General features: G+C 39.1%; 1 protein-coding gene across 1 annotated transcript in view; it reads right to left on the minus strand.

Annotated features, from left to right (window-relative positions):
* The window catches only part of DAAM1 (dishevelled associated activator of morphogenesis 1), a 179827-nt gene that overhangs the window by 69264 nt on the left and 88688 nt on the right, over window positions 1-21875 (minus strand). Inside the window, 1 exon segment of the mRNA XM_050798063.1 lies at window positions 11408-11497. Within this exon segment, the coding sequence (XP_050654020.1) occupies window positions 11408-11497 (90 nt within the window).

Here is a 21875-nt window from a genome sequence, read left to right on the forward strand (position 1 = left end):
TTAGATTTTAAAGTTTCAGATATGGGATACTCAACCTGTAGTAGAAAGCACAAGGAGAGATGGATCCACAAAGCAGATACATTTTTCACTGGTTTTACAATTCTGTGAAGAACAAAGTATTTACAGGCTAAGGAATCAACAACCCCGAAATCCACAAATTGACTTGTCTGTAGAAATGAGCTCAAAATTTAGGAATAGGGGAGAGACAGCAAGTTAGACCTCTCAACTTCTGAATATCCAAAGGAATCAAGGAAGAGGAGAGAGTCTCAAAATTTTTATAAAGAAATGCTCAAGATAAAGTTGCTCTGGCTAGAGGAAGAAGGGGCCGATTGCGTGAGTCCAGCAACAGTCCATCTGCTTGCTTGTGCAGATGTGCTGATTCTGCACCTGCACCTTAGTCACCAACCAGGGAAGTGGCAAATGCCTCAGAGGAACTTCCTGTGTTCAGTGATGGCAAATATCAGTCAAGAGCTTGCTAAAGATGGAAACACAATTTGCCTGGTCTGGAAATCAGGGTGCAAAGAGGTCTAGATGAAAGGAAGAATAAACTGTACACAGAACAAACCAAATAAATATTGAGCGAATTGTTCATTTGAACAATATGAACAATTCACTCAATATTTATTTGGTTTGCTCTGTGTAGGGTTCACTCGTCTAGACCTCAATATATTTCTAATATTTTGTACTTTTGTATGGCTTTGTATGTATTTGAATAGAATACTTTTCATTTTCTAAACCTTGAGTTTTTGTTTTTAATGAGCACTTTATATTACAGTAATTTTTATATCAATTTGACTTGTGAGACTTATGGGGAAAAACTGAAAAACTTTAATGACAGTTTCTTATACTGGAAACATTTAAACTTTCATAAAATGATTGATCAGAGCAATGAGATATTAGTTTCCTTCCCTCAGACGGTATCAACTCTTCACATGGCTGACAACTAATACACAGCAGTGTAAGTTATAGCCATTTTGAAGAGCAATTAAAGGTGAAAATGTTCATATCAAACAACTCAGTAACTACCTGTTTAGGTGTCTATTCCAGATAAACTATTGAACATATGCACAAACATGTTCATCACAGTGTTTTTTAAATAGTAAGAAAAACTGAAAACAAGCATGGTCTAATGGGGATAAAAATAATTAAACTGTGGCATGTTCATAAAATGGAATACTATACAGCAGTTAAAATGGAGAAATAGCATATATTGTTTAGGAATAAATGCACATGGAGTTAGGCTATAAATATATGGATAAGTAAAAGAAACAAAAACCACCTTCAGAAGAGCAGTCACCTTTGGGCTTCAACTATATTTATGTTTTATGTCTTTTTAAAAAAAAATCTGAGGTGAATATGGTAAAATGTTATTAGCATTTGTTAAATATGGGTATTTATTATATTCTGTACTTTTTTGTACATTTAACGTTTTCACAATAAAAATTAAATAAACAGAAAGCAATAGTTTATCTCATGAATTGAGAGGAAAATTATCAGAGGTTAGTTTTTTCTTTTAGAAATTTTCAGAGTGTCAATTTATTGGAACCTAGAATAGTTGCTCTGGTAATTAGGTTTAAGACTTCTAATAATAACATTATCTCCAAATGTGCTGAAACGTTATTTTATTATCTTCCCGACACTGAAGTTTTGTTTTGTTCACTTCAGAAATAACACAGCGAGAATGCACTATTGAATTACAATGCTGCAACTTTGAGCAAATTTTGTGGCTTAACAGGGCATTTGTAAATCTGGCTCACTCCAACCTAATAACTTATTTGTAAAAATTGGCTTACTTAATAAAATATTTTTGTGTCGGTCCTATAAAGGGATTTTCCCCCATTGCAAACAACAGCAGCAGCAATATTTTCATCAAAAAATACTTTTATTTCAAAACTGAAGATATTCATCAACCACCTACCTTTTCTAGACAGCAGAGTGGAATTTAAATTTTATTTAAAAAGTAACCAAACTCACACATACCCACTTTCCAGACTTGACTTCAGTTGGTGTTGACAACTGCCTGCCAAGCAAACCCACTCATGTGAGCTCCTCCATGGGCTACACCTGGTCAGTAGCATGCTGAAGGACTGTGGAGGGCACGTGGCTAAGAGGAAAAAAAATTCAGTGCAGGCTGACTTTCTCTGGACCGGAGACTTCCCTAACACAAATTAAGGGTGTTCCTTAATTCTGGAAATCAGGTCCAGGGTCCCACCCAAAAGCCAACGGACTGCATTTTGTTCACCATTGCCCTAGAACTTTTGCCAAATGAGTCCTCCTTTTACCAACTTCTGGTGCTGAGCATAGTGACTTTCTCGGTCTCTTCCCTTATCTATAATAGAACCTCCTAACTTACTATTTCTGCCTCAGAAATATCCTGCAGTTTAACACTTTTGAAATTATCACTATTGTTCTGAGAAAACCAGACATCAACATCACTCAAGAAAATGGAGATTAATCCCAGGTCAGCATATGGGTGAATAAGCAGAAACTCAGTTCATACTACTATTACAAGCATAGTCATCATTGTTACCACTGACTATGACAACAGCTAATGTTACCATGCCTCCAAGCTCTCTGATAAGTACTAAATCATATCATCTCATTTAATTTTCACTACAACCCCATAAAGTTAATCTCATTTTACAGAGGAGTGAGAAATTAGAGAGGTTAACATGCCCCAGGTCATGCAACTAGTAAATGGATGTATCCTCCCTTCCAAGATTACTTTTTAGATGGCTTTTAACTATGTAAAGTATTTATTTGGCTTCTATTTATCTTAGAAAAAAAATTGTATTACACATACATCATACTATAGTTCGGAACAATTATAAGGGACAAATGTAATTCAGGAAAGCTACATGAAGATCCCTGGATTGAAAGGCTTTTGGAGAAGATCCATCCCCAAAGAGGCCGTTACAGAACCAGAATGTTATACCCCAACAGATGGCTCCAAAAGTTTGTCCACAATTTTGCAGATTTATTCAATTCTCCATGCACCAAAGAGAAAAGACAGCTAATCTTTTGGTTCAGCCTATGAGTATATTCACTTACTGCTGCTTTGTTAAGGAGAATGAGCATCTACTGAGAAGCAACATTTATGAAAATGCACACACTGTGAGCACAGGACCATTCTGGATACACAAGGCAGGGGTGGTTGTATGGACACAGCTGGAATGACACAAGTGGTAAAGCTGACAGGAAAACAAAAATAATGCCCAACACTGGTATCATTAAACAAAGGAATTAGAGGAAGGAGGCAAATAAATATTCAAAAACCAACCGCCTTTTGTTAGACTATAACTTTTTACTCTTTTGACTGTCAGAGGCAGAGAATCTTTGAACAGTATTTCACACTTCATATCTAAAATTTGGTGTTCATTTTAATAGTGCTGACTTTTGCAATAAAGAGGGAATAAAGAAAGGAAATGGGTCACTAGCTTTGAGATTATAGCACTTAGGAATGCAAGGGCAATGAGAAACATGGCCTCAATGGGTTTCTGGGCAGAAAACCAAGGGCATCTCATCAGGACCACATCACTACGTTTTCAGAGTCACTGCCTAAATAGGTAAATGGTGCTAAAAAACTGGGTGGTTTATGGATTAATCTTTGTTTTACTCTCTCTGGGGAAGAGTAAGAAGTGAGAAACAATGAGAGAGAGAGATTGAACTGGACAAAGAAAAAATATGCCAACAATGTCTTGACAACACAAGCATTGGCTGCATTTTAAATATTTATTTTTTCCTCCTAATTTTAATGGAAATATGTGGTGGCTTTGTAAGGCTCAAGCTGGCTAAGCTGAACCACATCCATTGAGACAGAGAGAAACAGACCATGTCCCAGTGGTCCCGCTTCTCTGGCTAAAACCTAATATAAAATACATTGCATGCATTTTTAAACAGAGAAATTTTATTTTTTGCAACCAGGAAAAACTACTTTAAGGTAAGAAGGAGAATAATATGTTTCATAAAATTTGGAATCACCCATAATCTAAGCTCACAATTATTTTTCTGTCCACCTACCTCTTTATATACACTTTGGCAGACATTTGATTATACTAATTACAAAGTTTTACACATTAGTCCCCCCTTATCTGTGTGGGACACATTCTAAGACCCCCAGTAGATGCCTGAAACTCCATATTGGATAGTGCTGAACCCTATATACACTTTTTTCCATACATACATACCTATGATAAAGCTTAATTTGTAAATTAGGCACAGTAAGAGATTATCAAGAATAATAATAAAAGAGAACAACAATGACAATAGACTGTAACAAAAGTTATGTGAGTGTGGTCTCCCTTTCTCTTTGTCAAAATATCTTACTGTCCTGTAGTCACCTATTTTTGGACCTCAGTTGATTGCAGGTAAGTGAAACTGTGGAAAGTAAAACCACAGATGGGAGGGGATGAGACTACTGTATCTTTTTTAAAATCTTGCCATTATACACTGAGCAGATTCCCATGTCATTAAAATTTCTTTAGAAACATGACTTTTCACTGGCTACAAGATGCTCTGCTGTCTGCATGCATAGTATGACTATGGCTATAGTGTAGCTATACTTCTCTAAGTTGCTTACAGTGATTGGCTTTTAGAGACAACACTGCCAAAAACTTTCTCACACATAATTCCTTTTCTGCATCTCTTATCACTTTCTAGAAGAGGAATGTTCCAAGCTCTGGACACACATTACCAAATGTCATTGGCCAACATCTGCAGGTCAATGTTCAAAATGTTGGTCAACCAGTATAACAAGGGGATCCATGAATAATAAGACCAGTGATGCTGTGTGGGAACAGGGCAGCGAAGTTCCTGGCTGTGCCATGCTGGGAGTTAGCCCTTCAGTCCTTAGAATCCTGGGGGAAGACTGGTGGTCCCTTGGGAGAAGGGCCAGATTGGCAAGGTGGTTTTTACTGGGAGGGCTTGGGGCAGCTCCTGTTGACCAAGTGGAATTTGGTAATATTTTGACCAATAATACAGTTTCACTGGAGCATATCCACTAAACCAGTGGATGGAGTTTCCATCTGACTCTTTCTCAGAATAAACAAGCTTCAATTATTTTAGTCTTCCCCTGCACTGACTTCATTGTTCAAAAGTTCAAGCCTTTTACAGATTTCCTAACAGGCTCTACAAATTGTGTTTAGTAAATATTAGATTCGGTAAATAGTCCAAACTTGACCTTTGAAGCAATGGCAAAAGGGACAGAGAACAAGATAGAAATCAAAAGGGAAAGTGTACAGTATATGTGAACACAGCTCAAATGTTGAAAAAAGAGCTAGTTTCTAGATGATGGGATCAAAGCACAACATCAGCTCTCACTGCTGTAACCAATGGTGGGTCAAAGTGGTAAAGGAATGGTTGTCTTAGTCACACACACCCCTAGAGGTTGGTTTCTCCTTCCTCTGTGCCCCAGAGCCTGTCTGCTTACCCTTTTATGGAGCTTATGACAACACTTTATTATTTGATTCTATCTGCTTCTCCTACCAAGACCATCCACTCCAAGAAATTTGGCTTATTATTTTTTTAAATAATCCTCAGAATCTAGCCAAGAGTCTAGATTCTCTGTCTAGTTTTCTCCGCCCCAGAAAAGATACTCAATACACATCAAACAAATCACACACAAATTTGCCTTACGCTTTACCAACTGCATTGCTTCGGTGAGTAAAACACCAGATACTTGAAACTTGTTATTTCTTACTGTTTCAATCTGGGCTTATACACAAATCCTCATCTCTCAATGCCAGGGACTATGCAGATAACAGAGAGAATTTCAGAGCCTGCAGAGTCTAGAATGCTGGTTGTCCTGCAGCTACTGTACTTCCCTTATATAGTCTTTAGAGAGGTAGAGAGGAAAGGCAGACAAATTTCTAATCATTGCTACTTCTGCCACTTTCTATAAGCTCTTATCATGTAAGAGTACAAATGCCAATTTGAACCCATCACTGGAGTTAAAAACTCAATTGCAGAAGACCAAACCAGGTACTTCTGAATAAGTCTAGTAATATTGTCACTGAAGTCTAGTTTTTTCCCTTTTACTGGTTCCCTCTCCCAAATCTTAACACCTAGCAAAATGGGCACCTGGAAATCCAATGCTCACTCTACTGTATATTTAATCAACCACAGTAAAAGAAAGAAGAGGACATCTAACTTATCTTCCCTCTCACATCTTTAGGCCCAGTGCCCAGCCACTGCCTCCCTTCCCAGTTTACCCCTTTTCTCATTAGGATATTGGAAAGAACTAGAAGACCAATGTCTCATCTCGTCTCCTCATTTTCCAGCTACTTTGTGTAGAAAATGGATGGTTTCTTTTGTCTTTAATTCCACTGCTTTAACATACGTTTCTTTAAATCTGTGTAAATCTGTGTTTTGATCAAGCTACTGCCTCTCTAGCACTGCAAACACAGGAGGGCTTCAGCTCCCCAGGAACTGAAAGAACTGCATCCCCATGGCCACACACAATACAACTTTAATCTTTTTGTGCATGTGGTGAACGAATTCCTTTCTGTGGGTAAGAGTCAGGAATTGATCCAGTCAGGGTATACAAACCAAATTAAGGAATAAATGAAAAGTACTAGCTGAACTTTCAGCCACTTTCCCTAGATGTCTTCAGTATGTACCTAGCACCGGATCAACAGTTTGCAGAAATCACGATAGCTGAGCTGCAGCCAGGATAGGCAAGATTACTGAATGATTTAATTAGGCTAGAATCAAACACACACTCGGCAGCAGAGTAAAAATTCACCTTCCCCAAAGTAGACCTCAAAACATACAGAAATGTAATATGACCAATCTAATACCATTTACTTAGGCCTTGGCTTTAGAGATCAGAAACAAAGCAGGAAAAATGAGGCACAATCATCAAGTCCTGATCTTTGCCTCAAATATCTGCTGTCATCACAGCTAGCAGTGTCTACATCCCCATTTACTTAACTTGGCAAACTCTGAAGCCCAAGAAGGGGTATAAGCATTTTCTGGATACTAATAAGGACTGGTTAAGTGATACAACTTGTACATTTGCTTCTGGGCAGAACAGCAATTAAAGATGATTTCTTCCTGTGCTGATAAGATTGCTGTCAGCATGATACATGTATACACCCACTTTATTTTCTCCTCTCTGAAGACTTATTCCTTACTGTTCCCAGGATTTAAAAATCATGTTAACAATAAGCAAATACAGCATGGCCAGATGCCTTTTGTGGTCAGATGGTTCATTGTTTAAAAAGCTTCAGTTTAAAATCCAAAAGATTGTTAACAGATGCAGTTTCTGGCTAGAGACCGGGAAAAACCTCATTTAAACAAAAGAGTATGTTGTGATTGGAACTAAAAAGGGAATTACCTTTAAAGATAAGAAACACAAACATTTCCTATTTGAAAATACCCCATCCCAACTAACAGAACCCTTTTTTGGACCTTTCATGAAAGTTAAAAAAAAAAAAAAAAAAAAAAAAAAAAAAAAAGACAGTGGATTTGAGTCTATGACAAAGTAAGGTTGACGAACCAGTGTGGTACATTTTAGATTTGTTTGGACTTTCAACAAGGCCTCAACATCCATCTCTTATGCTCCCCCAGATAACTCAATTAGACAAAATTCCAGTTAACTTCTTTTGAATCATTTTAGTCTGAGAAATATTTTCTGCTTTGATTTTGGCTCTGGAAATAGGTTTTCAACCAGAGACATAGATAGAGAAGTTTCATAAATGAACACTGAGCTTGATAAGCAGATAGCTGCTGCCGGGACTCAAGTCACTGTTGGACAGGGGAACAGACACTTGGCTGAGCCAAGGTTGGCCCTGCCTTTAGGTCCCAGGCTCATTGGCCTTCACAACTTCTGTTCATTTTTACATGGAAAGTTTGCTTTTCACCAACTCACGCCATCTGTTTCGGTTGGCTTCAGAGGCCCCTTACTCTATGACTTTACTATGTGTGAGAATGTCTGTAATGCCCCGTGTTCTAATCTTGAAAGATGGGAAATGTGACAGAGCCCCGGGAGTGTAGCTTTCCTCCAGTCTGAGAAATGGATGTGGCTTGGCTTGCTGGTGATAAGCCTGATTTGAAAAGGCTATGCGAGAGATGTTCCAAGGAAAATAATCTGTTCTTAATATTAAGGATGGCCACCACGGGGCTCTATTCTGAGAATGGGCAACCTGTCCTTCAGGAAATTACATTCTCTGAAGAGAGGTAAACATAATATCTTTCTCCTGGTTCAGTTTTCGTGTTCTCATATTCATTGTGTATTTCCCAATTTATTGCAGTGCCCAAAAAGTTCAGTTTCAGACCAAAGGCACAGTAGAGTTTTAACAGTGTTAGAAGCTCAAATTAAGAAAATCTTTGGTCAAGCAATGCTATCATCCATTTTAAAGTGAGGCAAATCTAGAACCCATGGGATTCCCTAAAGAGTTAAAATGGCTTTCCCACTGGTTGCTAAGTCATATAAGGAAGCCAAGCTGTTGGAATGAAGCGCATTCTCAAAGGTTTGTGCAATCCAGCCAGGTACTAATAAGAAAGGCCCATCCGTCAGAAAGTGGGATTCTGAGGCCAGTGGCCACATCCATATCCATCCTCCTAGAAGCAGCAAACCCCCCATCATGCGCACTTGAGATGAGGTTTTCAAGGGGATTCGATAGGTGTGGAAATTGAAAAATGAGCAGCAGCTGCAAGCCCGAGGTCATTACTATTCTCCAGGGTTTGCCTTTTCTAATCTAAGGGGCAGTAGTTTCCATGATTAACTTTCTATTGCTGTTAAGGGAGTAATAAAATCTGGGAAAGAAGAAAACTTTCCCCTCAGTAAGCTGCTCCCATTTTCTTGCCCTTTCCTTTCCTCTAGTGAACATTCTCAATCCCTCCTTTGTATTGTTTCCTAATTTTCAGAAAAAATCTACACTAGAATGAGCCAAAACAGACAATGTCCTCTGTGTATACCCGCAACTTGAGGATTTATCTTTCTCAGTTCTAGCAGCAGGTTATTTATTTATTTATTTTTTATTATACTTTAAGTTCTAGGGTACATGTGCACAACGTGCAGGTTTGTTACATATGTACACATGTGCTATGTTGGTGGGCTGCACACATTAACTCGTCATTTACATTAGGTATATCTCCTAATGCTATCCCTCCCCTCCTCCCCCAACCCCATGACAGGCCCCGGTGTGTGATGTTTCCCTTCCTGTGTCCAAGTGTTCTCATTGTTCAATTCCCACCTATGAGTGAGAATATGTGGTGTTCGGTTTTTTGTCCTGGCGATAGTTTGCTGAGAATGATGGTTTCCAGCTTCATCCATGTCCCTACACCAGTTAGAATGGCAATCATTAAAAAGTCAGGAAACAACAGGTGCTGGAGAGGATATGAAGAAATAGGAACACTTTTACACTGTTGGTGGGACTGTAAACTAGTTCAACCATTGTGGAAGACAGTATGGCGATTCCTCAAGGATCTAGAACTAGAAATATCATTTGACCCAGCCATCCCATTACTGGGTATATACCCAAAGGATTATAAATCATGCTGCTATAAAGACACATGCACACGTATGTTTACTGCGGCACTATTCACAATAGCAAAGACTTGGAACCAACCCAAATCTCCATCAATGACAGACTGGATGAAGAAAATGTGGCACATACACACCACGGAATAGCAGCAGGTTTTTAAGATGGCAGTGCGAAAAGTTCCCTTGTTTCCAAAGGCTATATAATACCAGTTTCAGAACTGAGCACATTTTATTCCATTTTAAAATTCTTTCTCAGTGTATTATATTTGTTTCTTGAGCCATGACAATCAGTTCAATAAAAAAAGAGGTTTTCTAGTTGGTTCAATGTATATAAAGAGAAATAGCAGAAGAGGAGAGGAAGACATTTATTTCACAATGACATTTTACTGGTTACTACTGGATTAAGAACTCTTAAGGCTTCAGTTTGGAAATAACCAGAGAGAAAATTTCCAAATTTCCTTATTTGGAAATAATCATACTGAGGGGTTATGGCTGACCACATTTCTCAGAAAAGGCCACCAGAACTGAATCTGACACACAGTTCTACCCATTACAATTGCTCAGGTGGAAAATTAATGTGCTTTACATTTTTTGACAGTATTCAGTATAACTAATGACAATGCAGTGGTTCAGTCATCACGCATTCATTTCAAAGTGTCAGATGCTGGAGTTACAAAGATGGATAAGACATGGTGCCTTTTCATCAGAGGCATAAAGTCAGGTGGAGAGCCACTCACATAGGCTCACTGCTAGAGAGAGAATCCCTTTATTGAGTAATGTAAGATGCTCCCAGGAGAGTGGCACAGGGCAATTACACAAGGTAGCAAAGGGGGCAGGCGTGCTGATAGATGCCACATGGGACAATGGAGGTCCCAAGCTGCAGATTGGTTTCACCTAGTGAAAGGTTTCCCTGACAGTGGTGTCTTGAAAAAATATTGGATTATTGTATAGTTTGTTCCTGTTTCCCTGGGTCGGGAGTGAGTCATCAAAGTGTCCAACACCTGTTGGAGAGTTAGGTGCTAGCCCTGCCCTTCCCACTACCCCATCCTGGTTTAAGTCTCTGTTGGAACAGAAGGGAAAATGGCAAAAGGTGGCCATGAACAGAATTAGTCCCCAAAATGGGTGTAGGGATATCCTCAGAATCTGCTACAGGGTTTAAAAGATGGCAAAGTGCACTCTATTTCAGGAGATACAGTCACCATGGAGTGATGCCTGGTGCCACAGATACTAGGGAATTAAGAAGAGTTTTGGTGTTTCACTGTCCCCTATATCCATTCTCCCCATCTCTTGAGGTAACAGAACCCCCAGATCTTAAATGGGAAGTGACTGCCCAGAATAAAGACTTTGGTCCTTTCAGTGGATGTGGCCATGCAACTAGCAGTGGGATACGAAAAAGAGTTAGGCGTATAACTCCAGGAATGTGTCCCTCAAAGTGGGAGCGGGGGAGCCTGTGCCTCCTTTCCTTTCTTCCATCGTTAGTTTGGAACATGAAGGGGCTGGAGAATCACCTTGGCGCATGGGATGGGGCCATACCAGAGAGATGATGAAATGGAAAGTTGTCAGAAGGTGGTTGTAGAGGGCTGTGACCCCCATACCTGGTCCTAGACCACCTGTATACAGACTGCTGTGTTAAGAGCAGGGGTGGGGGGAATTTGCCTTGTGTAAGGAAACGTCATTTTGGGTCTCAGTTACATATGACTACGAATGATGGTTACAGATGGAAAAGAGCCCAATGAAGTGTTGACAAAAATAACATCCAGAGAATTGACACTGACTACATGTAGCACCACAGCCACAACATAACACATTCAATCTGGTTTTCACATTATAAAGAGCTGTCCAATTCTAGTGGTGAAATGGAAAAGCAAATGGAATCAATGATTATTTTCCAATTAACCATAATCACAATGAAAATCTTACCTTTTTCTTGCTACAGTATATTTGCCATTTTTTCTCAGCTGGAAGTGCAAACATGGCTTCTCTGTGTTTGTCTGTGAGGTCCAGTTCATCCTGAGAAGAAAGAAAATAATTAGTGTTTCATAGGTTAAACGTTATTCTTGTAGGGAACGTTATCAGTATCATCAAAGAAGAAAAAAACCCGAAAACACTAACACATATTTAAATGAACTTGAAAAAGATCAAGAAGCTAAGTTAGGTATGTTTTTCCATCATGAAGAAAGCATGTCTCTGGCAGGGGGCTAGGCATGGGGCACAGCAAGAGGGATAAGGTAAAGCCCTACAGTCACCAAAGGTCAGGGGAGAGTGGACCAAGCATGGGCAGAATTATCCTGAGCTACTGTCTACTTTTGAGCAGCAAAAGGTGTCAAACTTCAGGAGTTTAGAAATATTGGTCACGTTAAAGATGAGGGTTTGCTGGGATGGCTTCACAAACACTAACAGGCTGGGCCCTGAAGGACTTGGACATGAGGAGGGGAGAAACAGACAAAGGCTGGGTGTGGTAACAGACAGTGTTTATATGGGACAATGGTCAGCTTAACAGAAGTACTGGGTTTCTGCAAAGGATCATCAGTTTAAAGGTTGTAGAGGTAGGGAGTGAATAGCAGAAAGCTTTAAATGCCAGACTAAGGAGGTTATTTTCTTGAATGAATTGAGACAATGAAGTTTTGGACGAGGCAGTGACTCCCTCATTGCATAAACACCAACTGATATTTACTCAGTACATTATGTGCAGGCATATTCTCATTTACTGTAGTTCTCACAACCACCCCAAGTGGTCCACTCATTGCTACATCCACACTGATATAGCTTGCAAAAGTTTAGGCTGAAGATTGGCCACACCAGTTATTCAAGACTGCACACCTAGCAAATAGTGGAGTTGTGTTTTAAGCTTAGAACTGTTTAACTCGAGTCCAGATGTTTAGCCTTTCAGATCAGTGTTTGGAAACATTAACTTTATAGTTATGTACTGCTTAGACTGAACCCTAAAGGAAGGCAATTTATAAATGTTAATAAGTAATGGATAATAATAACAGAATCATGAATATGAAGAGCTTAGAAAAAAGTTATTGGTGTTTAATAAGAACTTGACCCACAGTCTGTTATTTTTTTTCTACTTTTACTTTAGGTCCAGCAGTACACGTGCAGGTTACATAGGTAACTTGTATGTCACTGAGGCTTTGTGTACAAATGATCCCATCACCAAGGGGGTGAGCACAGTACCTGAAAGGTAGCATTCCTGCCAACACCCCCACCACCTTCCCGTTCAAGTCTCCAGGTTCTATTGTTCCCATCTTTGTGTCCATGTGTCTTCAAAGTTTAACTCTTACTTATAAGTCAAAACATGTGATATTTAGTTTTCTGTTCCTGGGATGGTTCACTAAGGATGCTGGCCTCCAGCAGCATACGCGTTGCTACAAGCGACATGCTCTTGTTCTTTTTATGGTTGCATAGTATTCCATTATATACACCACATTTTCTTGATCCAGTCCACTGTTGATGAACATCTTGGTTGATTCCATGTCTTTGCTATTGTGAACAGTGCTGCAGTGAACATACAAGTGCATATGTCTTTTTGGGAGAACAATTTATTTTGCTTCATGTATATATCCAATAGTGGGATTGTTGGGTCAAATGCTAGTTCTATTTTAAATTCTTTGAGAAATCTTCACACTGCTTTCCACAGTAGCTGAACTAATTTACATTCTTACCAGCAGCATATAACTGTTTCCTCTTCCTGTAACTTCACTAGCATGTGTTGTTCTTTGACCTAAATAATAGCCATTCTGACTGGTATAATATCTCATTGTGGTTTTGATTTGCATTTCTCTAATAATTAGTAACTGATATGATTTGGCTCTGCATCCGCACCCAAATCTCATGTCGAATTGTAATCTCCATGTGTCAGGGGAGGGGCCTGGTGGGAGGTTATTGGATTATGAGGGCAGATTCTCCCTCACTGTTTTTGTGATGAGCGAGTGAGTTCCTATTAGATTTGATGGTTTAAAAGTGTGTGGTTGGGCCGGACGTGGTGGCTCAAGCCTGTAATCCCAGCACTTTAGGAGGCTGAGGCAGGCAGATCATGAGGTCAGGAGATCGAGACCAACCTGGACAACATGGTGAAACTCCATCTCTACTAAAAATACAAAAGATTAGCCGGGTGTGGTGGCACACGCCTGTAGTTCCAGCTACTCAGGAGGCTGAGGCAGGAGAATCAGTTGAACCCGGGAGGTAGAGGTTGCAGTGAGCCGAGATCGTGCCACTGCACTCCAGCCTGTGTGACAGAGCGAGGCTCCATCTCAAAAGAAAAAGAAAAAGAAAAAGAAAAAAAAAACAGTGTGTGGTACTCCTCCCTTTGTGCGTGCTCTCTCTCTCTCTGTCTCTCTCTCTCTCTCCTGCTACCAGAGGAAAACATGCTTGCTTCCCCTTCTGCCGTGATTGTAAGTTTCCTGAGGCCTCCCAGTCATGCTTCCTGTTAAGCCTGCAGAACTGTGAGTCAATTAAACCTCTTTTCTTAGTAAATTGCCCAGTCTCAGGTAGTTCTTTGCAGCAGTGTGAAAACAGAGTAGTACAGTGATTAGCATTTTTTCATATTGGCTGCATGCATGTCTTCTTTTCAGAAATGCCTCTTACTGTCTTTTGCCCATTTTTTCATTGGGTTGTTTTTTGCTTGCCGATTTCTTATAGATTCTGGATATTAGACCTTTGTCAGATGCATACTTTGCAAATATTTTCTCTCATTCTGTAGGGTGTCTATTTACTCTCCTGATAGTTTCTTTTGTTGTGGAGAAACTGTTTAATCAAGTCCCACTTGTCAATTTCTGCTTTTGTTCCCATTTCTTTTAGAGACTTAGTCAGAAATTCTTTGCCAAAGCTGATGTGCAGAATCGTATTTCCTAGGTTTTCCTCTAGGGTTTTTATTGTTTTAGGTCTTACAGTTAAGTCTTTAATCTATCTTGAGTTAATTTTTCCTTATGTGAAAGAAAGGGGTCCAGTTTCAATCTTCTGCCTATGGCTAGCCAGTTATCCTACCACCGTTTATTGAACAGGATGTCTTTTCTCTACTGTTTGCTATTGTCAACTTTGTTAGAGCTCAGGTGGTTGCAGGTGTGTGGCTTCATTTCTGGGGTTCTCCATGCTGTTCCATTGGTTTATGTGTCTGTTTTTGTACCAGTGCCATGATGTTTTGGTTTTTGTAGCCTTGCTGTATAGTTTGAAGTTGGCTGGTGTGATGTCTCTGGCTTTGTTCTTTTTGCTTAGGGTTGCTTTGATGGTCCATGCTCCTTTCTGGTTCTATACGAATTTTAGGTTACTTTTTTCTAATTCTGTGAAAAATGACATTGGTAGTTTGACAGGAATAGCATTGACTCTGTAAATTGGGCAGTATGGTCATTTTAACAATATTGATTCTTCCTATCCATGAGCATGGAATGTTTTTCCATTTGTTTATGTTGGCTCTGATTTTTTTCTGCAGTGTAATTCTCATTGTAGAGATCTTTCACTCCCTTGATAAGCATATTCCTAGGCATTTTATTCTTTTCGAAGCTATTGTATGTGGAATTTTGTTCTTTATGTAGGTCTGAACTTGAATGTTATTGGTGTATAAAAATGCTACTGATTTTTTCACATTGGTTTTGCATCCTGTAACTGTACTAAAGTTGTTTATCAGTTCTAGAAACCTTCTGGCAGAGTCTATGGGGTTTTCTAGGTATAGAAACATCATAAAGAGAGAGAGTTTGACTTCCTCTCTTATTTTGATGCCTTTTATTTCTTTCTCTTGTTTATTTGCTCTGGCTAGCAATTCCAGTAGCATGTTGCATAGAAGTGGTGAGAATGGGCATTCTTGTCTTATTCCAGTTCTCAAACGGAAGGCTTCTAGCTTTTGTCCATTCAGTATGATGCTGGCTGTGGGTGTGTCATAGATGGCTCTTGCTATTTTGAGGTATGTTCCTTTGAAGCCTAATTTGTTGAGGATTTTTTAACATGAAGGGATGCTGAATTTTATCAAAGGCCTCTTCTGCATCTATAGAGATGATCATAAGGTTTTTATTATTGTTTATGTGGTGAATCACGTTTATTGATTGGCATATGTTAGACCAACTTTGCATACCAGGAATAAAGCCTACTTGATTGTGGTGAATTAACTTTTTGATGTGCTGCTGGATTTGGTTTGCTAGTACTTTGCTGAGGATTCTTGCATCTATGTTCATCAGAGATATGAACCTGAAGTTTTCTTTTTTTTTCTTGTGTCTCTGCCAGTCTTTGGTATTAGGGTGATGCTGGTTTCAGAGAGTTAGGGAGGAGTCCCTCCTCCTTGAATGTTTGGAATAATTTCAGTAGGATTGGTACTAGCTCTTCTTCATATATCTGGTAGAATTCAGCTGTGAATCTATCTAGTCCAGGGCTTTTTTTTATTTTGGTCAGTAGGTATTTCTTTGTATTACTGATTTAATTTCAGAACTCATTATTGGTCTGTTCATGATTTAAATTTCTTCCTGGTTCAATCTTGGGAGGCTGTGTGTTTCTAGGAATGTATCCATTTCTTTGTGCACAGAGGTGTTTGTAACAGTCTCTAAGGATTTTTTTGTTTGTTTCCATGGGGGTCAGTTGTAATGTTACCTTTGTTGTTTCTGATTGTGTTTATTTGGATTTTCTCTGCTTTTTCCTTTATTCATCTAGCTAGCAGTCTATAAATCTTGTTTAATCTTTCCAAGAATCAACTTTTGGCTTTGTTGATTTTTTGTATGAATTTTCACATCTCAATTTCATTCAGTTCAGCTCTGATTTTGGTTATTTCTTTTCTTCTGCTAGCTTTGGAGTTGGCTTGCTCTTGTTTTTCTAGTTCCTGTAGGTGCATCATTAGGTTAACTTGAGATCTAACTTTTTGATGTAGGCGTTTAGCACAACAGATTTTCTTCTTAACACTGCTTTAGCTCTGTCCCAAAAATTCTAGTATATTTTGTCTTCATTGTCATTAATTTCAAGGATTTTTTAAAATTTTTGCCTTAATTTCATTCTTTATCAAAAAGTCTTTCAGGAGCAGGTTGTTTAACTTCCATGTGTTTTTATGGTTTCGATAAATCTTGTTGGTATTGATTTCCATTTTTATTCCACTGTGGTCAAAGAGTGTGACTGGTATGATTTTGATTTTTCTGAATTTGCTGAGATTTGTTTTATAGCTGAACATGCCATTCAACTAAAGAGTATGTGCCATGTGAGATGAGCAGAATATATATTCTGTTGTTGCTGGGTGGAGTGTTCTGTAGATGTCTATTAGGTCCAATTGGCCAAGCACTGAGTTTAAGTCTAGAATATCTTAGTTTTCTGCCTCAATGATCTGTTTAACACTGTTGGTAGGGTGTTGAAGTCCCCTAGTATCACTGTTTGGTTCTCTAAATCTCTTTGTAGGTCTCTAAAATCCTGTTTTATGAATCTGGGTGCTCCAATATTAGGTATGTATATATTCAGGATAGTTAAGTCTTCTTGCTGGATTTGGCCCTTTATCACTATGTTAATGCCTTTCTTTGTCCTTTTTGATCATTGTTGGTTTAAAATCTGTGTTATCAGATACAAGAATAGCAACCCCTGTTCTTTTTTGTTTTCCACTTTCCTGACACTTCTTTTACTTTGAGCCTATCAGCACCATTACTTGTGAGTGGGTCTCTTGAAGGCAGCAGACAGTGGGTCTTGCTTCTTTATCCAAAGTGCTACTCCATGCCTTTTGAGTGGGACATTTAGCCTGTCTACATTCAGAATCCATATTAATATGTGAGGATTTTATCCTTTCACTGTGTTGTTAGATGGTTGTTATGTAGACTTGATTGTATGTGCATATGTTGACTTCATTATCATGGCAGGTATTGTTCTTTTATTTCCATATTTAGCACTCCCTTTAGGAGATCTTGTAAGGCAGGTCTAATTGTAACGAGTTCCCTTAGCATTTGCCTGTCTGAAAAGGATTTTGTTTCTCCTTCACTTTATGAAGCTTAGTTTGGCAGGATATGAAATTTTTAGTTGGAATTTCTTTTCTTTAAGGATATTGAAAATAGTCCCTGAATCTCTTCTGGCTTATAAGGTTTCTGCTGAAAGGTCCACTGTTAGCCTGATGGGGTTCTCTTTGTAAGTGACCTTCCTCTTCTCTCTTGCTGCCTTTAAGATTTTTTCTTTTGCATTGACCTTGGAGAATCTGATGACTATGTGTCTTAGGGATGGTTACCTTGCATAGTTTCTCATAGGAGTTCTCTGAATTTCTTGAATTTGCATGTCAACCCCTCTAGTGAGTCTGGGAAAATTTTTGTTGCCTATATCCTCAAATATATTTTCCAAGTAGCTTGATCTCTCTTTCTTTCTGAAATGCCAATAAATATAGGCATTCACATAATCCCATATCTTTGAGGTTTCATTCTTTTTTTTACATTCTTTCATTCTTTTTTATTTTTGTCTGCCTATGTTACTTCGAAGGAATGGTATTCAAGCTCTGAGATTCCTTCCTCAAATTGGTCTATTCTGTTGTTAATGCTTCCAATTGTATTTTGAAATTCCTGTAGTGATTTTTTCATTTCCAGAAGTTCAGTTTGGTTCTTTCTTAAAAATGGTTATTTCATCTTTCAACTCCAGGATCATTTGACTATTTTCCTTGGATTGGGTTTCAACCTTCTCTTGTAACCAAATGAGCTTCCCTGCCATCAGATTCTGAAAGTCTACATTTTAGCCATTTCAATAAAATATGTAAATGAAACATAGTAAGATTTAGATCTCCAAGGAATATTTTAAAACTCCCCCTCTGAATGGCTCTTGTATATACCTGCAGTTCTATAATACTCATGGACATGTAGGCTTAGGATACTGACTTCACATCTTATATTCCTACCTCTATTTAGTCATCAAGTCCTATTATTCCTTCCTTGAAAAACCTCATTTTTTTCCCCTTTGATTTTCCCTTTGTTTCATTCTCACTGAAACCACCAACACTTATGTCCTAATAACCTCTCCTTGGCTTCTGGCTACAGCCTCCCAGTGTTCCTCTTTGTCTTTCCAATCCTTCCTGCTGAACATGACCAGATTTCTCCTAAAGAAGTGGTTTTCAAACATGAGCTAGCATCAGAATCACCAGGAAGGTTCCTTAAATCACTTATCATCCAGCACTTAGGATTGAACAGGGAGGAAAAGGTACAAGAAACTGCATTTTCAGTAAGTTTCCAGGTGTTGCTGCTGGTCCTAAGACCACATTTTAGAACCACAGCCTTAAAAATGGAGCACCTGTGCTGTTTTGAGCTCCCAGTTCAAAAAACTTTATTAGTTCCACATTGCCTACCAAATTAATTCTCCACTCCTCAGCTTGCCTTTGAAGTCCTCCATTTACAACCCCAACTGACTTTGCCAGGCTTGCTTCTAGTTATCACCTTACACAGTATCTTGTTAACACCCACACCTCCAGTGCCTAGCTATGGCCTAAAATATGCTAGTTCCCTTGGGAAGTTCATGATCTTTTTAAGCCTCTACATCCTCATCTCCAGGAGAGGTACATCATTTCTCTTGCAAGGCTGTTGTGAGGATTGGCAAAATCAACTAAGCATGCAGTAATGCCTGACACAGAGGTGGCAACTGTACTGTTGTTATTTCATCATTTAAACACAAATCAATTGCTACTTTCAAGGGCAAGGTAAACAGTTATGTCACTAAAACACACACAGACAGTATTACTCCCAAACCACAAAACTAGCTATTAAGAATTTAAACACAATGAACAACCAGAGAAGTAATGAGGGATTTTTACAGAAAATTCCATTATGAGGGAACATGTTAAAAATGTTAGAATTTTGGCATACAGCTATTATATATGTGAAGTAATTATTTTTCTTCCTTTTTAATTTCCTGTTATTCATACCTGCTCGTAACTATTGATGAATGGGAAAATAATGGTGACATAAATCACTTCTCAACAATCAGGTCAATTATTCAAACAGCTAATAGTAACTTGCTTAGTTTGGGGTAACGTTTGGTTTGTGTGAGAGAGAACTGTACTATTAATCGTGCATCCTTTACTACACTACAGCACAGTTTTTGTTAACTGAGCAGAGGTGTGAAGAAACATGTGATTCCTAAAACCTAGAAATTCAAAGCAAAGGGTTTTTTTTTTTTTTTTTTTTTTTTTTTGAGACAGAGTCTCGCTCTGTCGCCCAGGCTGGAGTGCAGTGGCCGGATGTCGGCTCACTGCAAGCTCCGCCTCCCGGGTTTATGCCATTCTCCTGCCTCAGCCTCCCGAGTAGCTGGGACTACAGGCGCCTGCCACCTCGCCCGGCTAGTTTTTTTAGCAGAGACGGGGTTTCACCGTGTCAGCCGGGATGGTCTCAATCTCCTGACCTCATGATCTGCCCGTCTTGGCCTCTCAAAGCGAAGGGTTTTAATATAACTATGTTTTGCTGTTACAGGTAGATAACTTCTGCTTCTGCTGAGATGCAGAAATGACCAATTGTGAACTGAAAGAACACATACGAACTAGGAATTAGGGGCAGGTGATTTCATGCAAGAAGATAATTTTCATTGAGCAAAAAAAAAAAATTACTGTAGGGTCTCTGCATATAATTTTTGATTATGTAAGAAAATGGAAAGGAATAAATGGGTACTGCTAATAGTAATAGCTAACAATTATGGAACACTTTCTATTTTCTAAATAGTAGTGTTTTATATTGATTAATATACTGTATCCTTATAACAATCCTATAAAGTAGGTCATATTATTATACGATTTTCTAGAAAACTGAGTCAGAGTGGATTAAGTAGCTTGCTCAAGGCAACAAAGCTGGTAAACAGTGGAGGAAGAACTCGAGTCTAGACTGTCTGGTTACACAGCCTGTGTTCTTAACCACCACACTGTTCATTCTGTCAACACAGGTAGGTAAAATCATGACACTGATACAAACATGAAAATGCATCCATCTACTGAGTGTCTCTTAGCAAAAAGAGTGGGGGTTTGTTGTCAGATATCCCTGAGTTCCACATCTGGCTTTATGGCTTATGTAACCTTGCACAAGTGACTCAGCCTCTGAACTTCAATTTCTTCATCTAAAGACAGAATAGTCATATATTCCTGATAGTCATCTATCAAAAAAAATGTTGTTGAGTATCTATCTATTAAATCCAGGCATTGTGATAGGTGCAGGGTTCAAGAAAGTATCATGGAGCTCAATCCTCATTCAGACAGAGGGGAAAGCAAATAGTCACACTAACTCAAGAATGATCAACACAATGAACAATCAGGGAAGCCATGAGGGTTTTTTACAGAAAATTCCATTATGAGGGAACATGTTACACACTAAGTTTAGTTCTGAGAACCCACTTGTTATGGGGAAAGGTGGGACAGTGAAGAGTTTCCCCAGGAAATGTGCAGAGCTTAGAGGTAAATAGGAAGTAAAGAGGTAGAAAGCACTGCAGACAATGAACAGCAGCCTTGAAAGCCACTGTGGACTTAATTTTATCCTAAGAGCAATCTGGATTGGTGGATTCTAAGTGAGGAGAGTGACACAGATTAAATTCGACAATAACTGGAAGAACCTAGGCACAATGACCAGGATGTAATAATAAGACCCCTACTCCTCCATTCCAAAAGTATCTCTGCTTTGACTCATTTTGATTTCATAATATGGCTGAATCAAGCATGCAACACTTTAAGAGACTATCACAGCCTTATGAGATCAATCAACACTTACTCACTGTCCTACCCATTCCAGGACCAGGGCCAGACATTATAAAGAATACAAAGATGAATAACAGATCCCTGATTTCAAGGAATTCATAATCTAGTTAGGAAGACACGATGATAGAAAGCTTTACAGGTTCCCATTCTTTTCAAGATAAAGTCCAAATTCCTTAGCAGGTAAAGGCCCCTTCACGGCTTTTGCTGAACTTCCCACCTCCCCTCCTCCTCCTCCAACAGCAGCACCTTCTAGTGTATCTGAAAAGCAGGTTAATTGTTCACTGCATGTAAAGTCCAATTAACAAGAGTGAGGTCTCAAGAAAGCAAGTGAATTTACTCCGTAGCTAGCCTGGGGAAGGGGCACAAAGCATCCTGCCTTTAAATATGCCACTTCACCTTTGGAGCAGAAAGCGGACACCTTTATAAGGTAAGGGGGTAGTGAGCAAGGGCAAGGGGTCCCCCTGCTAGCCTGGTGTCTTATCTACTGAACAGTTGAGTTGGTGCCTTTCTGAGCAGAATTAAGTTGTAAAAGTGGCCAAGCCGGCATGCTTTTGATATGTCCTCCTGGTAGATGAAAGTCCTGAGGCAATCCCCAGAGGGTGAAAGATCTAAGGCTATTCCCTAGAGGTGAACATTCCATAGCGGGTGTGTTTTGGTTTGCAAGACAACTGTCAACTCTTGCAGAGAAATCTGTCTTGGGACAGAAAGTAAGAAGAACTCGTCCTGCAGGAAATG

This window comes from Macaca thibetana, chromosome 7, assembly GCF_024542745.1.
Source record: "Macaca thibetana thibetana isolate TM-01 chromosome 7, ASM2454274v1, whole genome shotgun sequence".
NCBI classification, from domain to species: domain Eukaryota; kingdom Metazoa; phylum Chordata; class Mammalia; order Primates; family Cercopithecidae; genus Macaca; species Macaca thibetana.